This window comes from Conger conger, chromosome 8, assembly GCF_963514075.1.
Source record: "Conger conger chromosome 8, fConCon1.1, whole genome shotgun sequence".
Classification (NCBI taxonomy): Eukaryota; Metazoa; Chordata; class Actinopteri; order Anguilliformes; family Congridae; genus Conger; species Conger conger.
In genome coordinates this window covers 50,063,052-50,079,644 of record NC_083767.1, presented here as the reverse complement: position 1 = coordinate 50,079,644, position 16,593 = coordinate 50,063,052, and the positions used below count along the sequence as shown (strand labels likewise).

The 16,593-nt window shown below is 42.2% G+C and overlaps 2 protein-coding genes across 10 annotated transcripts; both read right to left on the bottom strand.

Moving 5' to 3' along the window:
• Positions 1–1,681: 1,681 nt before the first annotated feature.
• Positions 1,682–9,418, bottom strand: LOC133135371 (protein mono-ADP-ribosyltransferase TIPARP-like). 8 transcript variants are annotated; one of them, XM_061252320.1, is made up of 8 exons: positions 9,296–9,418; positions 8,933–8,985; positions 6,749–7,161; positions 6,143–6,416; positions 5,781–5,955; positions 3,356–3,543; positions 2,307–2,579; positions 1,682–2,206 (listed from the first exon to the last, which is right to left on the bottom strand). In XM_061252320.1, the coding sequence occupies exons 3-8, from the start codon at positions 7,146–7,148 to the stop codon at positions 1,753–1,755; spliced, it is 1,764 nt and encodes a 587-aa protein (XP_061108304.1). In that variant the 5' UTR covers positions 7,149–7,161; positions 8,933–8,985; positions 9,296–9,418; the 3' UTR covers positions 1,682–1,752. The 8 variants fall into 8 exon arrangements, with proteins under 8 accessions (XP_061108304.1, XP_061108306.1, XP_061108305.1 ...); XM_061252322.1 differs by having other exon boundaries at positions 8,933–8,981; positions 9,312–9,411; XM_061252321.1 differs by having other exon boundaries at positions 8,933–8,981; positions 9,316–9,407.
• Positions 9,419–10,447: 1,029 nt separating this feature from the next.
• Positions 10,448–15,852, bottom strand: LOC133135544 (protein mono-ADP-ribosyltransferase TIPARP-like). 2 transcript variants are annotated; one of them, XM_061252621.1, is made up of 6 exons: positions 15,712–15,852; positions 14,155–14,769; positions 13,789–13,954; positions 13,256–13,443; positions 12,186–12,452; positions 10,448–12,044 (listed from the first exon to the last, which is right to left on the bottom strand). In XM_061252621.1, the coding sequence occupies exons 2-6, from the start codon at positions 14,757–14,759 to the stop codon at positions 11,591–11,593; spliced, it is 1,680 nt and encodes a 559-aa protein (XP_061108605.1). In that variant the 5' UTR covers positions 14,760–14,769; positions 15,712–15,852; the 3' UTR covers positions 10,448–11,590. The 2 variants fall into 2 exon arrangements, with proteins under 2 accessions (XP_061108605.1, XP_061108604.1); XM_061252620.1 differs by lacking the exon at positions 15,712–15,852 and adding an exon at positions 15,676–15,707.
• Positions 15,853–16,593: the final 741 nt, after the last annotated feature.

Here is a 16,593-nt window from a genome sequence, read left to right as displayed (position 1 = left end):
TCAGTGAGTTGCTCCATGCCGCACGAGCAGCCTCTCCTCTGTCCTCATTCTTCTAGATCTCTCTGCTGCCTTCGACACTGTGGATCACTCCCTCCTCCTGTCCGCCCTGTCAGCAACGGGCATCTGTGGCACAGCCCTGGACTGGATTGAGTCCTACCTCTCTGGTCGCTCCTTCCAGGTTGCCTGGGCTGGTATGGTATCGACACCTCGGCCCCTTGCCACAGGAGTTCCCCAGGGCTCAGTCCTAGGCCCGCTTCTTTTTTCCTCTTTACACTCATTCCCTTGGCCCTGTGATCACTGCACATGGGCTATCCTACCACTGCTATGCGGACGATACCCAACTCCTCATCTCGTTCCCACCATCTGATACACGGGTTTCTGCCCATATCTCTGCTTGCCTGTGTGACATCCAGAGCTGGATGGACAACCACCATCTAAAGCTCAACCCAGGTAAGACTGAAATGATATTCATCCCTGCTAATACCTCTCCCCATCTGGATCTCTCCATTTCCGCCATCACCCAGTGCAAGGAACCTCGGCGTGGTGATGGACAGCAAACTGTCCCTTTCCGAGAACATTGCGGCGGTGACCCGGTCATGCAGGTTCTTCCTATACAACATAGGGAAGAATCCGCCCTTTTCTCACCCCCTACTCGACCCAGCTCCTGGTCCAAGTGATGGTTCTGTCCCGCCTGGACTACTGCAATTCCCTCTTGGCTGGCCTCCCAGCGTCCGCCATCAGACCCCTCCAACTTATCCAGAATGCAGCAGCTCGTCTGGTCTTCAACCTTCCCAAATAGTCACACGTCACCCGCCTGCTTACTTCCCTCCACTGGCTGCCTGTCATGGCTCGCATCAAATTCAAAACATTGGTGCTAGCCTTCCAAGCAGTTAAGGGGTCTTCCCCAGCTTTCCTACAAACAATCATCAGACCCTACACCTCTGCTAGACCTCTTCGTTCAGCCTCCACAGGTCGCTTGGCACCTCCCCCTCTCCGAACCTCCACCTCACGCTCACGACTACTGTCTGTTCTGGCTCCACGGTGGTGGAACGAACTCCTCGTTGAGGTCAGAACTGCAGAATCTCTCCACACCTTCAAGCGCAAACTGAAGACGCGTTGTTTGTTTGTTTACTTGTTCGTTTAAAAAAAAGAAAAAAAAGAAAAAGATAGGCCCTGGTCCTTAACTTTGTTGTCCGGGTAGCAATTTAAATTGTACTTCCCTCTAGGGTCTTTCAGCGCACTTATCCCTGGTTATGGGTATGCACTTTGTTGTACGTCGCTCTGGATAAGAGCGTCTGCCAAATGCCAATAATGTAATGTAATTATATCACCTTTCATTATTCATGGTGCATTATTTTCCACCATCTAACAGGTTGCACGGTCAGATTATTGGGTGTGATCTCAGAAAGGCAATATATAGCCTCTATGGTGGCACCCAGTTGTAGATAGGTTAAATGGTCATCATTCTCTGAATAGGGCTTTGCAGCATGCCAAAACTAGGAAAGGGGCACCCGATCTTAAGAAAATAAAGACCGGCTGACACTAGATGATCAGGGTTGATTTGTCATTGGAGGGATCACCCGATACATCCAGCTCTGTCAAAACCAACATCCAGTGCATCTTTACCTTGCGCACTGTGACCTTCAACTCAAACATAACACTCTAAAAAAAGAGAAACCAATAAATATAATATTTTATTACATACAGCGATACATATTGCAGAACAACATCCTTCAAAAAAGTAGGCTTATCTCATTCAAAGATTTTGACTGTGTCAGACACCTCTCTGTACCGGATCAGGTAATAGGGATAACACTGGCAGCTGTCAAATACCACAAAGATGGAAGGATTTCTCTTCCGGTCAACACAGGTATCATACAGCTCAAATCCTGATGTCTCGGGGCTGAGACGGGGTGGGCGACGGAATTTAGTCTTTCCAACAGTCACATTACCCACCAGCACCTTGGCAAGGAACATGTGCTGGCAGTTCTCTTCACCTGATGCACGTGCATATGTGTCCGAGTAACTGGCATCTCGGGCGAAGTAGCTACCCTGGCCGTATGCCACCCCGTTCTTCCCTGACACTCGCGGGTCGAAGTTGTTCAGACAGATCTCCTTGGCGAAGTCCTCAGTGGTCCCGTGGAACAGGTGTCGCTCCAGAGACCCGCTGTGGGCTGTGCTGCGGCTCTGCATGTGCTCTTTTTGCCTAAAACACAGAGAAACCGAGCATCTCCCAACTATGGGCTGATAACATCTCAAATTAAAAGAATATAACATGGAATGCCTAATTCATCACACCCTCTTACCTCCTATACTTGTCCCATTGAAAGATGTTCTGAACCTGTTGAATGCTGATGATCTCCATCTCGGTCTCAGACATGGTGCTGTGGAAGAGGCAGTGGATACTTTGGTAGGCTTTGGCACCGAAAGGCACCGCCACCAGGCTAAAGCCCTGGTCTGAGCCCTGGCCTGGTTCCACAGTCCACACAGGAGGGTACCAGCTGCTGAACTCCTGCAGAGGGTCGACACTGAGGCTCGGAAGAACCTGTGTAAAAGTCAGGGCGCGTAGGACAACTGTCCTGAGGAGTAGGGAATGAAAAATTAGGTGTAGAATTGAAATACCTCCTGAAGCCTCAGGTTACACTGTTTACAATTATCCTGTAAGTAATTACATATGCACTGTAATAGTCAGATGTCAGAGCAAGTAAAAATACAGAAATTACATGAAAGGATTTGTGCACCACAATAGGTTTGTTGCAGTTAATTCTGATCCATAGTACATTTTCAATTAAAAAACAGCTTTAAGTAACATTGTTTCTTGTCACTTCAGACATGTATATATAATTTTATTATATAGGCTAATAAATACAGATTAAGTATGAGCCTTAATTGCAGACATACACTCAATGAGCACTTTATTAGGTATTTATTAAGACTTATTTTTTTTACTTATTGGTCTGTAAGCCTATGCTGTTGTAGCCTATCCACTTAGAGGTTTAATGCCTTGTGTGTTCAGAGATGCTCTTCTGCATACCACTGTTGTAATGCGTCATTATTTGTGTTACTGTCACCTTCCAGTCAGCTTCGAACAGTCTGCATGCTTTTATGCATTTCATTGCTGCCACATGATCGGCTGATGCAATATTTGCATTAACCAGCTGGTGTAAAGGTCTACCTAATAAATTGCTCACTGAGTATATAATGGGCCAAAATGTATTGGAGCTAACAGAACCCAGCTGCAAATTTTCTTTTTAAAAAGAACTCTGGGTGTTAACTAGCATTATATTGCTAATAACAAAAATATATTATGGTAATAAAGTAATAATGGGACATGGAGGAGGACATAATCTCATACTTCAGCCGTGATTTGAGGGAGAAGGGTGAGCGAAAGGCGGGCCTTCGTCGTATGCTACGTTGGAACCCGGTGATAACGTTCCTCTGGGTCATACTGCTGAAGTCCACTTCGTACTCTTTCATCCCAATGTGGAACCGGCAGCTACTCTTCCCTGCCTCCAGATTTTCCAGGAGCAACATGGACAATTTCTGCAGGAAATGGCAACAAACAAGTCAAGATAAGCCCTCTAGTCACTTATCCAGTTCAGAAGCCCAAACCCTGAGGAGCCATGCCTAATAACCAGTGAGCTAATAAGCACTTTTGTAATGGTCCAGTGGGGCCAAGAGTGTGGCTGACCAGTGTTAAGCTGCATACCTACCTTATAGTTAAGAACAAGATCCTTCCGACAAAATGGTTGCATAAGACCCCCACATACTGTACTTCTGAAGACCTCATTCAAGTGAAACTCAAAAAATTTGAATATCGTGCAAAAGTTCATTTATTTCAATAACTCAACTTTAAAGGTGAAACTAATATATTACATAGACAAATTACATGCAAAGCAAGATATTTCAAGCCTTTATTTGTTATAATTTTGATGATTATGGCTTACAGCTTATGAAAACCTCAAATTCTAAATCTCAGAAAATTAGAATATTACATCAAATCAATCAAAAAAGGATCTTAAATACAGAAATGTCGGCACTCTGAAAAGTATAATCATGCATATGTACTCAGTACTTGGTTTGGGCCCCTTTTGCACGAATTACTGCCTCAATGCGGCGTGGCATGGATGTGATCAGCCTGTGGCACTGCTGAGGTGTTATGGAAGACCAGAATGCTTCAATAGCAGGCTTCAGCTCTTCTGCATTGTTCGGTCTCATGTCTCTCATCTTTCTCTTGGCAATGCCCCATAGATTCTCTATGGGGTTCAGGTCAGGTGAGTTTGCTGGCCAATCAAGCACAGTAATCCCATGGTCATTGAACCAGGTTTTGGTACTTTTGGCAGTGTGGGCAGGTGCTAAATCCTGCTGGAAAATAAAGTCAGCGTCTCCATAAAGCTTGTCTGCTGAAGGAACCATGAAGTGCTCTAAAATTTCCTGGTAGACGGTTGTGTTGACCCTGGACTTAAAGCACAGTGGACCCAACACCAGCAGATGACATGGCTCCCCAAATCAACACTGACTGTGGAAACTTCACACTGGACTTTAAGCATCTTGGATTGTGTGCCTCTCCATTCTTCCTCCAGACTCTGGGACCTTGGTTTCCAAATGAGATGCAAAATTTGCTCTCATCAGAGAAGAGGACTTTGGACCACTGAGCAACAGACCAGTTCTTTTTTTCTTTAGCCCAGGTAAGACGCTTCTGGCGTTGTTTGTTATTCAGGAGCGGCTTCACAAGAGGAATACGACATGTGAAGCCCATGTCCAGGATCCGTCTGTGTGTGGTGGCTCTTGATGCATCAACTCCAGTCCCAGTCCACTCCTTGTGAAACTCTCCCACACTTTTGAATGGCCTTTTCCTGACAATCCTCTCCAGGATGCGGATGCTGCTTGTGCACCTTCTTCTTCCACACTTTTTCCTTCCATGTAACTTTCTATTAATGTGCTTTGATATAGCACTTTGAGAACATCCAACTTCTCTTGCAATGACCTTTTGAGGCTTTCCCTCCTTGTGGAGGGTGTCGATGATGGTTTTCTGCACAACAGTCAGGTCAGCAGTCTTCCCCATGATTGTGAATTCTACTGAACCATACTGAGACAATTTAAAGGCTCAGGAACCCTTTGCAGGTGTTTTGGATTAATTAGCTGATTAGAGTGTGACACTTTGAGCCTAAAATATTGAACCTTTCCACAATATTCTAATTTTCTGAGATTTTGAATTTGGGGTTTTCATAAGCTTTAAGCCATAATCATCAAAAAATATAAGAAATAAAGGCTTGGAATATCTCACTTTGCATGTAATGAGTCTATATTACATTAATGGCATTTGGCAGACGCTCTTATCCAGAGCGACATACAGTTGATTCGACTAAGCAGGAGACAATCATCCCCTGGAGCAATGCAGGGTTAAGGGCCTTGCTCAAGAGCCCAACGGCTGTGCGGATCTTATTGTGGCTACACCGGGGATCGAACCACTGACCTTGCGGGTCCCAGTCATGTACCTTAACCACTACGCTACAGGCCGCCCTATATATATGATATATTAGTTTCACCTTTTTAGTTGAATTACTGAAATAAATGAACTTTTGCATGATATTCTCATTTTTTGAGTTTCACCTGTAAGCTCAGCTTAAATAAAGGTACATACTCTCAAATTCTCAAGTAAACATAAAAACATTGAACAGGTGGACAATTTCTAAGTACGTATGAACCTCAACAAGTAGTTAAGTGTTAACAAGTGAAACTGAGTTATGTCTTAAATTTTTGTTTTTACATTTTCTTACATTTGTGTAGTCTTCCCATATTTCCATCAATTCATCAAACCAATACATATTCCACACTGTGGGGAAATGTGGGTTTGTCTCTGGATTGCTGCTGTTGGAGAGTCTCCTGGCTTTATCATACTTCTCAGAGTCGTCCACTGTCATGGTGTCGAACTGGAGGGTAAACACGTCTGCCCTGAGAGGTAAATGTTAATAAATGAAGCACTTTGACCTGATGGGCACAGACACATATGCTGAGCTTCTCAGGACACTAGGCTTTCAGAAATACAACATTTTCTCATTTCACTACCAACTAGGAACACTGGGGCTGATTTGATTGGTGATTTTGTACAAAGATTGAGCCAAAAAAAACCTGCACCCACTTGTCCTGTAGTATGATGGCGTCTTGGTTTCTGTCACAGTACAGGTTCTCCAGTTTGACCTGGGCAGAGTGGGAACTGCTGACCCACTGGTGAGTGTCCCGGCGTCTCAGTTGCCAATGGAAAGGATACGGAGTGTGGTGCATCTCGCAGTTAGACCCATTCCGGCAATGTCCCAGGAGGAACTGGTCACAGATACAGACTTCCTCAGAGGCACCAGTGTGGAAGTGAGCCTGTCGTTTGCACTTGGCTCTGAGCGCTCGCTGGGACAACTCTGCTGTACAAAGGCAAAAGGCAATATCTTTGGTCAAGAAAATGTTATATCATAATTGTCATTATATTGCTTTCAATTGTGATCAGCAACTTGATAAAAGGGCAGTTACTGCTTTTTTGTATGCCATGCAAAGGCAGAATATAGTAACTTCTAAATAAGGCTCAAAGGTCAACGCAGAGAGTAGGGTAAATATGTCGAAAAAAAAATACAACTTATAAAAAGCCAAGCACTAGCACATCTCCAATAATTTGCATACGACTCCTTTCGCTGGACAAGAAAGAAACTTTCAAGTAAAGGCTGAGTGGGGGTAATTCTGTAGGGATGGGGTGCCTTACCAGGTGGGATCATGAGTACACTTTGGGACTGTGACTGAATGCTGGGAACTGGCAGGCTTGCAGGTTCAAGGGGAGTTGAAGGTTCGGTTTCAGACAGGGGTGAAGGCTGAGTTGCAGGCTGGTCATTGCTCTGGGCTTTCTGGGGGATGAGAGGGGTAATCTGGATGGTGATGCATTGTGGAGTCACATTCCACAGCGCATCTGCCTGACCAGCATTCAGACAGTCCCACACGGGCAGGGTGGCTTTAGTGTCTGGGGGAATCTGCAGCAGTACTTCAGAGGCGCTCAACAGGCTGACTGGCACCTGCCTGCAGGTGCTCTCCTGCACTGAGCTCTCTAGAGACTGAGCCTTAATCTTCCTCTTCTTTAGAGGTAGTTCACAGACCGGATGCTCTGCCATCTTATTGGTCCTTCTGGAAGTCAAACAGGACAAACATAGCTTTCAAATTAATTTTTGGGTTAAGTGTGGAAACCAGAATAAATCAGAGCATGGGGGCTACAATCACTGAAAAGAGATATAGGATGACTGTATTATTCAGTCTATATTACTCACTCCTTCCTCCTTTTGTTTTTAGTTTAAAATCTATCTTGTTTGGTTATTTCTCAGAAATAATCAAAAGTCATTAAAGTGAATAATGGCTTTCCACAGTCCTCTATATTACATGGAGCAGGATGCTACAACAATTTGTTTCGGGAAAGTGTGTGTGCTTACATTAAAATAACAATTTAACAATTATTTGACAACCAGATGTCTGTTATGGTCCAATAAGAAAAAATGTCAATGTAATCGTTAAGTCCATACTGAATGTTACTATTAGCCTACCATTTTATTAAACAATTAGCTGATCTATTAAGGGAAAATAATACCCTCATTGCGTCACATGATGTTCTGGATTTACCTGAAAAGGTGTGTTCTGAGTACGAGTTTACAAATAACAAATACAGTGTATCAACATGATGTTAATAGCATAACTGCTTATAAGGTTAGGTTATGCTGCCATATTCTTTACTAATCAGAAACATTACATTTCAAAGAACAAGCCAATAAACACCCTTTTGCTAACAGTGGCATGCCAGAAGGGAACCTAAACATTTAATCTTAGCCTATTTTTCTAAAATTCCGTATGGGATGTTGGTAGGGGAAGTTCAAATTAAAATGGATAGAAATAAGTCCTTTAATATTTTTCATCACAATGGCATATTAGCCATATACTTTCATGCCTTAGAAATGCACAGACTACAGCTTTAATTTCTTAACTCTGTGCACTGTCCATTGCATCATATGGATCTCCAACTAGGGCGTGGACAATATCACGTAGCGCAAAATAAATGATACTAAAAATATATATTTTTCTTAGGGGAAATTATGTGATCTTTCTTTTTAATATAATGCTCATAATTAACATCAATATATGAGTGGAAGTATTTGTATCTAGCTGTCAAAAATGGGGAAATTGCCTTTTTGAGCGGAATTATAGATATCAGCAGAGGGCGCTATTATTTCCGGTGCTGGAGTTGATAATCCAAAATTGGCCACTTGCCATTAAACATATTACAGTTCAATGATTATACAGTTCAATGTTCCTTGCTCGTCTTTTGCAGCTTTCTAGCGCCCCCTGGGGAGCCTTGCCTCAGTTTGAAAACATCAGCTGTAAACCTCTGTTCTGGAATGACTAGAACAGAAACTAACACGATGAACCATCCAATAGCCAAAATATATTTTCATTCTTGTTAATGGAGCCACCAGCCAGCTACAACATCTGCACTGGCGTAAAGCAGGTAGCATACAAACAACTTGGTAGCAATAGCATTTAAAAAAAAATTGGTAGCAGTAAAACAAAGTGGAAATCCACTGAGGCATGTATATTTCAAATCTTAGTTAATTTCACAGCTCGCTCATGGCATTGTGAAACCGACAATAAAATAGCCTAAAGATAGCTAGCCAGCTACTGGATATTTATTGGTTTATACTCCATTAGGCTAATATCCTACCTGTTTCCAGCAGATCAGTGTCTAGCATAATATCGTGTTGCTGCTACCAGGAAATAAGTCCAGTACCCAGGAAATCCCCGTACATCCGGATCACATAACTAACTTGTGTTGAGGAATTCCCTGTAACTCCCTAAACGGGCAATAAACGAATTCTGAAAACATATTAGTGTGGAAGTGGAAAGATATAAATACCAGCACATCCATGGCTGGAGCTCGGACCATGGTTTTATCACTGCCGAGGCTGGCTTTGGGAAGAAAAAGAAACCGTCACAGCAAGCCTCCGTTACCTTTTAGATGACAATATAGCAACAGGGAAAAGTCGGAAGTAAAGTAAAACTGTCCCCGATATTTCTAGCAAACCTGCAATACGTTTCATGTAATTTTGTGGAGCAGTAGACTAACCGGAGCAAAACAAATGTATGTGTAATTCTCGAGTCCACTGTAGCTATATAGTAGCTATACCCAACACACATTTTACCATTAACCGGAAATAGTGCTTTAACGCATAGACTATATACAAATAGATTTAACCCCGTGAGTGGGGTGAAAACTAACATTGGGAGCGGTACACTTGCCAGTCTCAGTAGCTTTAGAAGTTCATACAAAGTAATGTAATTCAAAACAATTCGATGATATAGTACGCCCATCAAGACTACATGCCTGTAGCCTACATTATTTTCCGGTTCTCAGATGATGTCACCATGTAAAGATAGGCTAAGCTATTTTTCATTGATGTTAAATCGAGGAAAATATAGGCTATTTTGACCTCTGTGGGTTCCCTATTTCTCATTTCTGTGAACAAACAAAAAATGACTTGATTGTTTGTGCTATCTATTCTGCATTTTGAGGTTATGTGTTTGTTTTATATTGTGTCATTTTATGCGATTATTGAACGTTTTTTCCTATCTTTCACTGATATTGGAGGTCTTCATTGTACTTTGTGCTCATACGTAATGTGGCGTGTAATATTGATTGTCAGGTTCTGAGAACCTGTCCGTGAACAGCTCAGACGTGCAATTATGGTGGAATAAAAAATAAAATAGATTATTGACCTAGCTAGGACTGGGAAGCTATGAGCAATAAAATACTGCATAACAAGTGCAGTACTGCAGTACTATAGCCACTGTAATTTTTGATTAATTTAAAACATGCCTTCAATTGTTCCTGAAAAGCAACCAAAACGCTTACCAAAGGTTTACCTCATATTGCATCAAACAATAACAGATGTCCCTACAATAACAACATGAGCTGTAAGTCGTAATCATCAATATTAAAACAAAAAAGGCTTCAAATATTTCGCTTTATGTATAATGAATCTAGAATATATTAAAGTTTTACTTTTTGAATGAAATTACGGAAAAAATGAACCTTTCCACGATATATAATGTTTTTGAGATGCAGCTGTAAATAAAACTGTATAAAAAATGTCACAATATACACTACATTCTACGTCATCTGATGCAGGCTCAAGGTCAGTAATTGCTCCCACGGCTATTTATTCACCTTCGTCCAGTTTAAGCCTAATTTAGGTCCTACTTCGGCATTCAACGGGCCCAACGGCTGTGCGAATCTTATTGTGCCTACACCGGGGATCGAACCACCGACCATGTACCTTAACCACTACGCTACAGGCCGCCCCATAATAACATAATAATGCTATAATAATGTGGCACTTAACTCCATAAAAGGAAAGACAGTCAGAAAATATGATATTTATAAGTTTTATTGAAGGTCCTTCTGTTACACCGGGGGGGAACAGAAGAACCAAAAGCCGACAGGGGTGCAGGAAAAATGGCAGGTTTAATTTCAAAAGCAGGGGCAGACAGAGCGGAGTCAAAAACCAGGGGGTCAGTCCAACAAAGCAGTGGTACAGAAATCCAAAACAAGCAAAGAGTCCAGGGGTCAAAACCGGAAATAAGGGCAAGGACTCAGGAACAAGGAGGCTAGAACCGGGGGAAGGAATAAGGGCTTGGGACTCAAGAAACAGGACAAGACGAGACACATGAAAGGGTAATAGGACAATAACGAGGGGGAAATTAAAACGCGGGCTGGATTCACAAAGACACACATGTAATACAAATGGCTCCGGACTAGGGAGTTGAAAATTTGCAGAGAATCAGGAGATGCAGAGATACGGAGAGACAGGTGCGAATACTAGTGCTATGTACAAACATGAAATGGAGAGAAAGCAGGAAGTAAGGAATGCAAGACTGGAAGGAAGGTTGAACCCCGGAACTACTGTAAACACCCGAATAGTGGGGCACGCAGACAGGGGAGTGACTGGGCTAGTAAACATTCCGACATCACAGGGGAAGACGAGTGCAAAGACTAATTAATATAAACAGAACCAGACATGAATTATGAAAAATAATATATTACAAGAATAATGATAATAAACAATGATAAACTAACAGACAGAACACAGGAACATAACACCTTCACAATAGTAACATCTTGTGTAGCGTGATCTTTAAGTTATGCTTGAATATACATGCATATCTGCAGTATCATTGGGAACTACCAACTATTCTGGTATATCACCTCATGTTAACCTGCAATTTCACTCAATATACGGTCATCATGATTGTAAACATCTTTGCCCTTTTCACTGTCACTGTCAAACTGCAGAGAACATTCTCTTCATTAGTTTTCTGCCCTCTGCTGGCTACCCCAGCACTGATTAGTCTGAAAATCAGAGGTGGACCAGGAGGATCACAGTATATAGTGATAGTTATTTTACTAATGCAGTGAACCCACCACTGACAACATAATCTTTACTTCAGACAGTGTGACCACCAAGCCAAACATAACAGCTGAAAGGTGTGCCACTTCAGGATTCATCTTTGCATTTTATTCACAGATGTTTACAATATCAGACACTGCTTTGTACCTGATCAGGTAATAGGGATAACACTGGCAGCTGTCAAATACCACAAAGATGGAAGGATTTTCCTTCCGGTCAACACAGGTATCATACAGCTCAAATCCTGATGTCCCGGGGCTGAGACGGGGTGGGCGATGGAACTTAGTCTTCCCAACAGTCACATTACCCACCAGCACCTTGGCAAGGAACATGTGCTGGCAGTTCTCTTCACCTGAGGCACGTGCATATTTGTCTGAGTAACTGGCATCTCGGGCGAAGTAGCTACCCTGGCCATATACCACCCCGTTCTTCCCTGACACTCGTGGGTCGAAGTTGTTCAGAAAGATCTCCTTGGCGGAGTCCTCAGTGGTCCCGTGGAACAGGTGTCGCTCCAGAGACCCGCTCTGGGCTGTGCTGCGGCTCTGCATGTGCTCCTTCTGTCTGGAACATGGAGAAACCAAGCATGTTTCGATTTCTGTACAAATATTCAACAGAGATAAGCCCAAACATGGGGTGACAGTATCTGAACATTAAAACACTTAATCGTGAATGCCTAAATTCTCACTCATCATACACTCTTACCTTCTATACTTGTCCCAATGAAAGAAGTTCTGAACCTGTTGAATGCTGACAATCTCTGCTTTGGTCTCAGAGATGGTGCTGTGGAACAGGCACTGGATACTTTGGTAGGCTTTGGCAGTGGGTGGCACCTCCACCAGACTGAAGATCTGGTCTGGGCTCAGAGTCCACACAGGAGGGTACCAGCTGCTGAACTCCTGCAGAGGGTCCACACTGAGGCTCGTAAGAATCTGTCCAACATTCTGGGAGGCCCCAGCCAGGACGACTGTCCTGAAGAGCAGTTAAAGATCACACAGAAAAGAACAAGATGAGGAAGGGGCAGTTACATACACCCACAGCATTTCAATTCACACCAAATTACATTTGGAACACAGCACATATAAAATCCCAGTCAGCAAATAGTATTTTATTGCTATCCCTCTCCCAAGGAGACAGATTTACAAATAAATGCATTCTGATCAAGTAGTCCACAATGTTGTAGTTCACAGGGACAATAGAATAGAATTTGAATGGGAAATGTGACAGTGCTTGACGAAAAGCCATTAAGAAATTTAATCCAGTTAATCTAACTCCATAGGGCAATGTGCAATTGGCGCATGAGTCACCCAGCATACGGCAGGTTTGGATAGGGATCCGCATTATTTAGGACAGTTATAACCAGACTTTTGACACATTTCCAAAACACTTATATGAATATATTTGTCCACCATAGGGTAAGCCTTTCTCTATTCATTGGCACACCATTTATTTCATTAAAATATGAACAATTGTGTGTTCCTAAAGCTCAATATGCAAATATCTGGGCTATTAACAACCAAAACTATTTATTAAACGAATAATGTCATTACTGTGAGTGCTTTTACATAATAAATACCTACACTTTCTTGACTTATTAAAATAAAATAAAAATCAGAGTATCCCTTGTTAGCCCTTGATAAATAATGAAAATAATCAATTATTGTTGGTAGTGTCCTTAGACTTTTGGTTCCCATTGTTTACTGCCCCCGAATGGGTGGAATTTTTTCCCCCAAGGTAAAAAGACCAGTGACACCGATTATAGCAATATCTCTTACTTCAATTTTGATGTGATAGAGAAGGGTGAGCGGAAAGTGGGTCTCCATCGTATTTTGCGTTGGAACTTGGTGGTGAGGTTCATCTGGGTCTGACTACTGAAGTCCACTTCGTACAGCTGCGCCCCAATGTAGAACCCATAGCTTGTCTCACCTACCTCCAATGCACCCTGAAGCTGCTTGGACACGTCCTACAGGAGATGACAAAGTCAGACAAGACCTGCTCTTTCACCCCTTATTCACTATCCAGATCCACAGCCCAAAAGTATATTTTCCACAGTTTTTAGGGTGCTGTGGAGTGTTTCTTGGTAAGCCAGAGTCATGCTCCTTAACCGAGCCCATAAATCAAAAGGTACCAAGCTAAAGAGCTATGGGATTATTACACAAATAGACCCAATGTACATACAATATTAAATAGTGGGAGGCTTACAGACTAGGACCTGTCCAGTCATTATGTTTCCTTCTGCTGGGAAGCAAGAGAAAACCTTAAAGACAGCCCAGTAAGGCAGTAGTAAAATGGCTCGTCAATGACTTACTTTTTCATACTTTACCCAGTTGCCACCATTCCACCAATAGAAGCTCCACTCTGTGTGGAAGTAAGGGCTGATTTCTGGATCAATGTTGCTGGAGAGTCGTCTGGCTTTATTATATTTCACCGAGTGCACTTTTTTGGTGTCCACGTGAAGTTTGAACACTTCTGTCCTGAAGGGTAGATTAGACAGAAGAACTGGTTATGTGCAGAAGGACGAACAACATGCAACTACACTATATTCTCTTTATGGTTATTGTAGCATACCTTTAATATTTAACATTTAACATTTCAGTCTGGTCAAAAATATAACATTATCATTGTCAAAAAATTTGACCTAATACAAAGATCCCCTGACCCACTTTGTACCCACTTGTCCTGCAGTTTGATGGTTTCTTGGCCTGGATCACAGTACAATTTCTCCAGTCTGACCTGAGCGGAGAGAGAAATGTTGACCCATTGCTGAGTGTCCTTGCACCTCAGCTGCCAGTGGAAAGGGTAAGGTGTGTGGTGCTGCTTGCAACTGAGTTTGTATTGACAGGAGCCAGTAAGGAAGTCATTGCAGATGTGGATGTATTTTGAGGACTTGGTGTAAAAGGTTTTGGCTGCTGGCTTGAGATTCACGGAGGGAAGATCAGTGTTGTGGCCTTGACCGAAGAGAGTCTGTCGTGGGAGAATCTTAGGCTTGCAGTATGGTGGAGTTACAGGGTCATTGCTCTGGGCTTCCTGGGTGGTGAGAGGGGTAATCTGGATGGTGATGCTGTACGGAGTCACATTCCACAGCACCCGTCCCTGAGTACTGTTGACACTCTCCCATATGGGCAGGCTGGTGTCGGTGTTTGGGGGGATCTGTAGCTGTAGTCCAGGGAAGCTCAACAGGCTGACTGGCACCAGCCTGCAGGAGCTCTTCTGGTCTGGGGACTGAGCCTCAATCTTCCTCTTCTTTAGTGGTACTTCACTGGGTAGGAGTTCCGCCATTTTACTAGTCCTTTGGGAAGAAAGAGAAAAAAGTTAAAATGGGTATACAGAAATGAACTTCCATTTGTGGATTAAGTGTGTAAAACAGAGTAATTAATATATTCATTAATCATATGACATCAAAACGGCTGTTGACAAAACTGTACCTGGGTAAGATCTAGTCTACTTCTTTAAATGTGCTTACTCTTAAGAACATAGTTAATCATTCCTAAATTATACTAATACATATTTGCTTAGGTAAATATCTTCCATCGTTTCCATACTTTACCCCCAACACTACTTACAGAGAAAAATACTGACATTTCCTAGCATTAAAATTGAGAATTTTTACCATTTTCCTTTATTACCAAATTGTAGGTATAGCTGCCATCTATTTACGCAATATCTTCCATAAATGTGGGAAGATCAGTAAGTTTGTCTTTATTCAAAGTATAAGTTACCTATTTTTCAGGCAAGCAGTGAGCTTAATGGAAATGGCATCTGTTATTACAAGTGGGACATTAAAAGCAGAATTCCCCTTGAATTCCCCAGACAAGAAAAACAACAAAATGAATCGCGTGCCAACACATGCACACACCATACAGAAGATAATTACGTCCAAAACAATAACTGAGGGAGAATGATGGCTCTGAAATCGTATCTTATATTAATTAAGCATACTACTGAACGACCGTAATGACAACAAACTGTCCACAGTGTCGTAAAGTACTGTAGGAGCTTCCAGTTCCCTTCCCTTTAGCCTGCAACCGAACAACAAGAAGATTTACTAGAGTAAAAAAAAACGCCAACTATGTAGAACATCAAAAACATTTAGCTAATCTCCAGAAGAGATGCCGGAAATAACATTAATTTCACGAGTACCGTAGCCTACTGTTTCGGTTAATATGTATATTTTTTGGAGCGGATTTCATCTTACCATCAACCTCTTTCCAAAGCCGTCAAACATACTTACTTTCGTTTTTGAGAAAATATGTGTATTTCATGATAGTGCAATTGTTTGCCAGTAGGCGTGGTTTCAAGTCTAATAACTGGTGTTATTGTGTTCCTCCCGAGCGATAGTAGGTCTTTAAAACATTAAAACAAGCATTAAAAAACATTTACACCAGGCACTTGTGAGTAACAATTTTACTGTAATCCAGCAATCACTGTAAATGACTTACAAAACACCGTCTCAATTTTTTAAAGTTCAAAATATTTATATTGAAAACATTTACAGAGCAGGATGCGCAATCAATATGACGTTTGAAGTACGCCCGCACTGTCCAACCGACTGGATACATAGTGCGAAAAGTTGTTCGGGTAGCATGTGAAGGAAAATCGAGTGGCTAGTTACACAGATAGGCAATGTTGGTTTAGCCCTCCATTTCTGTCAAACTCTGCGCACGTAACACCTTCACACATTTTTGTGCAGCAGTAAATTTGGATATCTTCGATTTGCTTCAGCAGGTTGTAAGTATTCTCTTGGAGGTCCCAATGAAACACCTTACTGAAAACTAGTGCCTTGTAGCCAGTGTCTTGATTTAAGTTCCTGAGCAAGTTTAATATATTATTTCTATTACCACTGTTAATACACTTTGATGTACAAGGACTAAAGTGAGTATAGACGATAATACATTCAGACTGTGGAATGGTTTGTAATTTGCGGAGAATTCTATATTCAGCATGGCCTGTATACTCTATACCCGACCAGCTTTTCTGTTTCTTGGGGATTGCTGCCACTAACTGCCCTTCCTGGAACACTGCCCCATTTGATATAGCCTCTCTGAGTGTCTTGAAGTCCGCAGGGATGGAACTGTCCATTTTCCCATGGTTGCAGTCTTGTTTTGAGAGCTGG

What these genes read in the sequence shown, in the direction of transcription:
- LOC133135544 (XM_061252621.1), bottom strand. Translation starts at nt 14,759, where the DNA reads ATGGCGGAACTCCTACCCAGTGAAGTACCACTAAAGAAGAGGAAGATT. An exon ending in ACTGGGTAAAGTATGAAAAA is followed by an intron (nt 13,444 to 13,788) that starts GTAAGTCATTGA and finishes CATCTCCTGTAG; the next exon opens with GACGTGTCCAAGCAGCTTCA. An exon ending in CATTGGGACAAGTATAGAAG is followed by an intron (nt 12,045 to 12,185) that starts GTAAGAGTGTAT and finishes TCCATGTTCCAG; the next exon opens with ACAGAAGGAGCACATGCAGA.
- LOC133135371 (XM_061252320.1), bottom strand. Translation starts at nt 7,148, where the DNA reads ATGGCAGAGCATCCGGTCTGTGAACTACCTCTAAAGAAGAGGAAGATT. An exon ending in TGTACTCATGATCCCACCTG is followed by an intron (nt 6,417 to 6,748) that starts GTAAGGCACCCC and finishes GCCTTTGTACAG; the next exon opens with CAGAGTTGTCCCAGCGAGCG. An exon ending in CAATGGGACAAGTATAGGAG is followed by an intron (nt 2,207 to 2,306) that starts GTAAGAGGGTGT and finishes TCTGTGTTTTAG; the next exon opens with GCAAAAAGAGCACATGCAGA.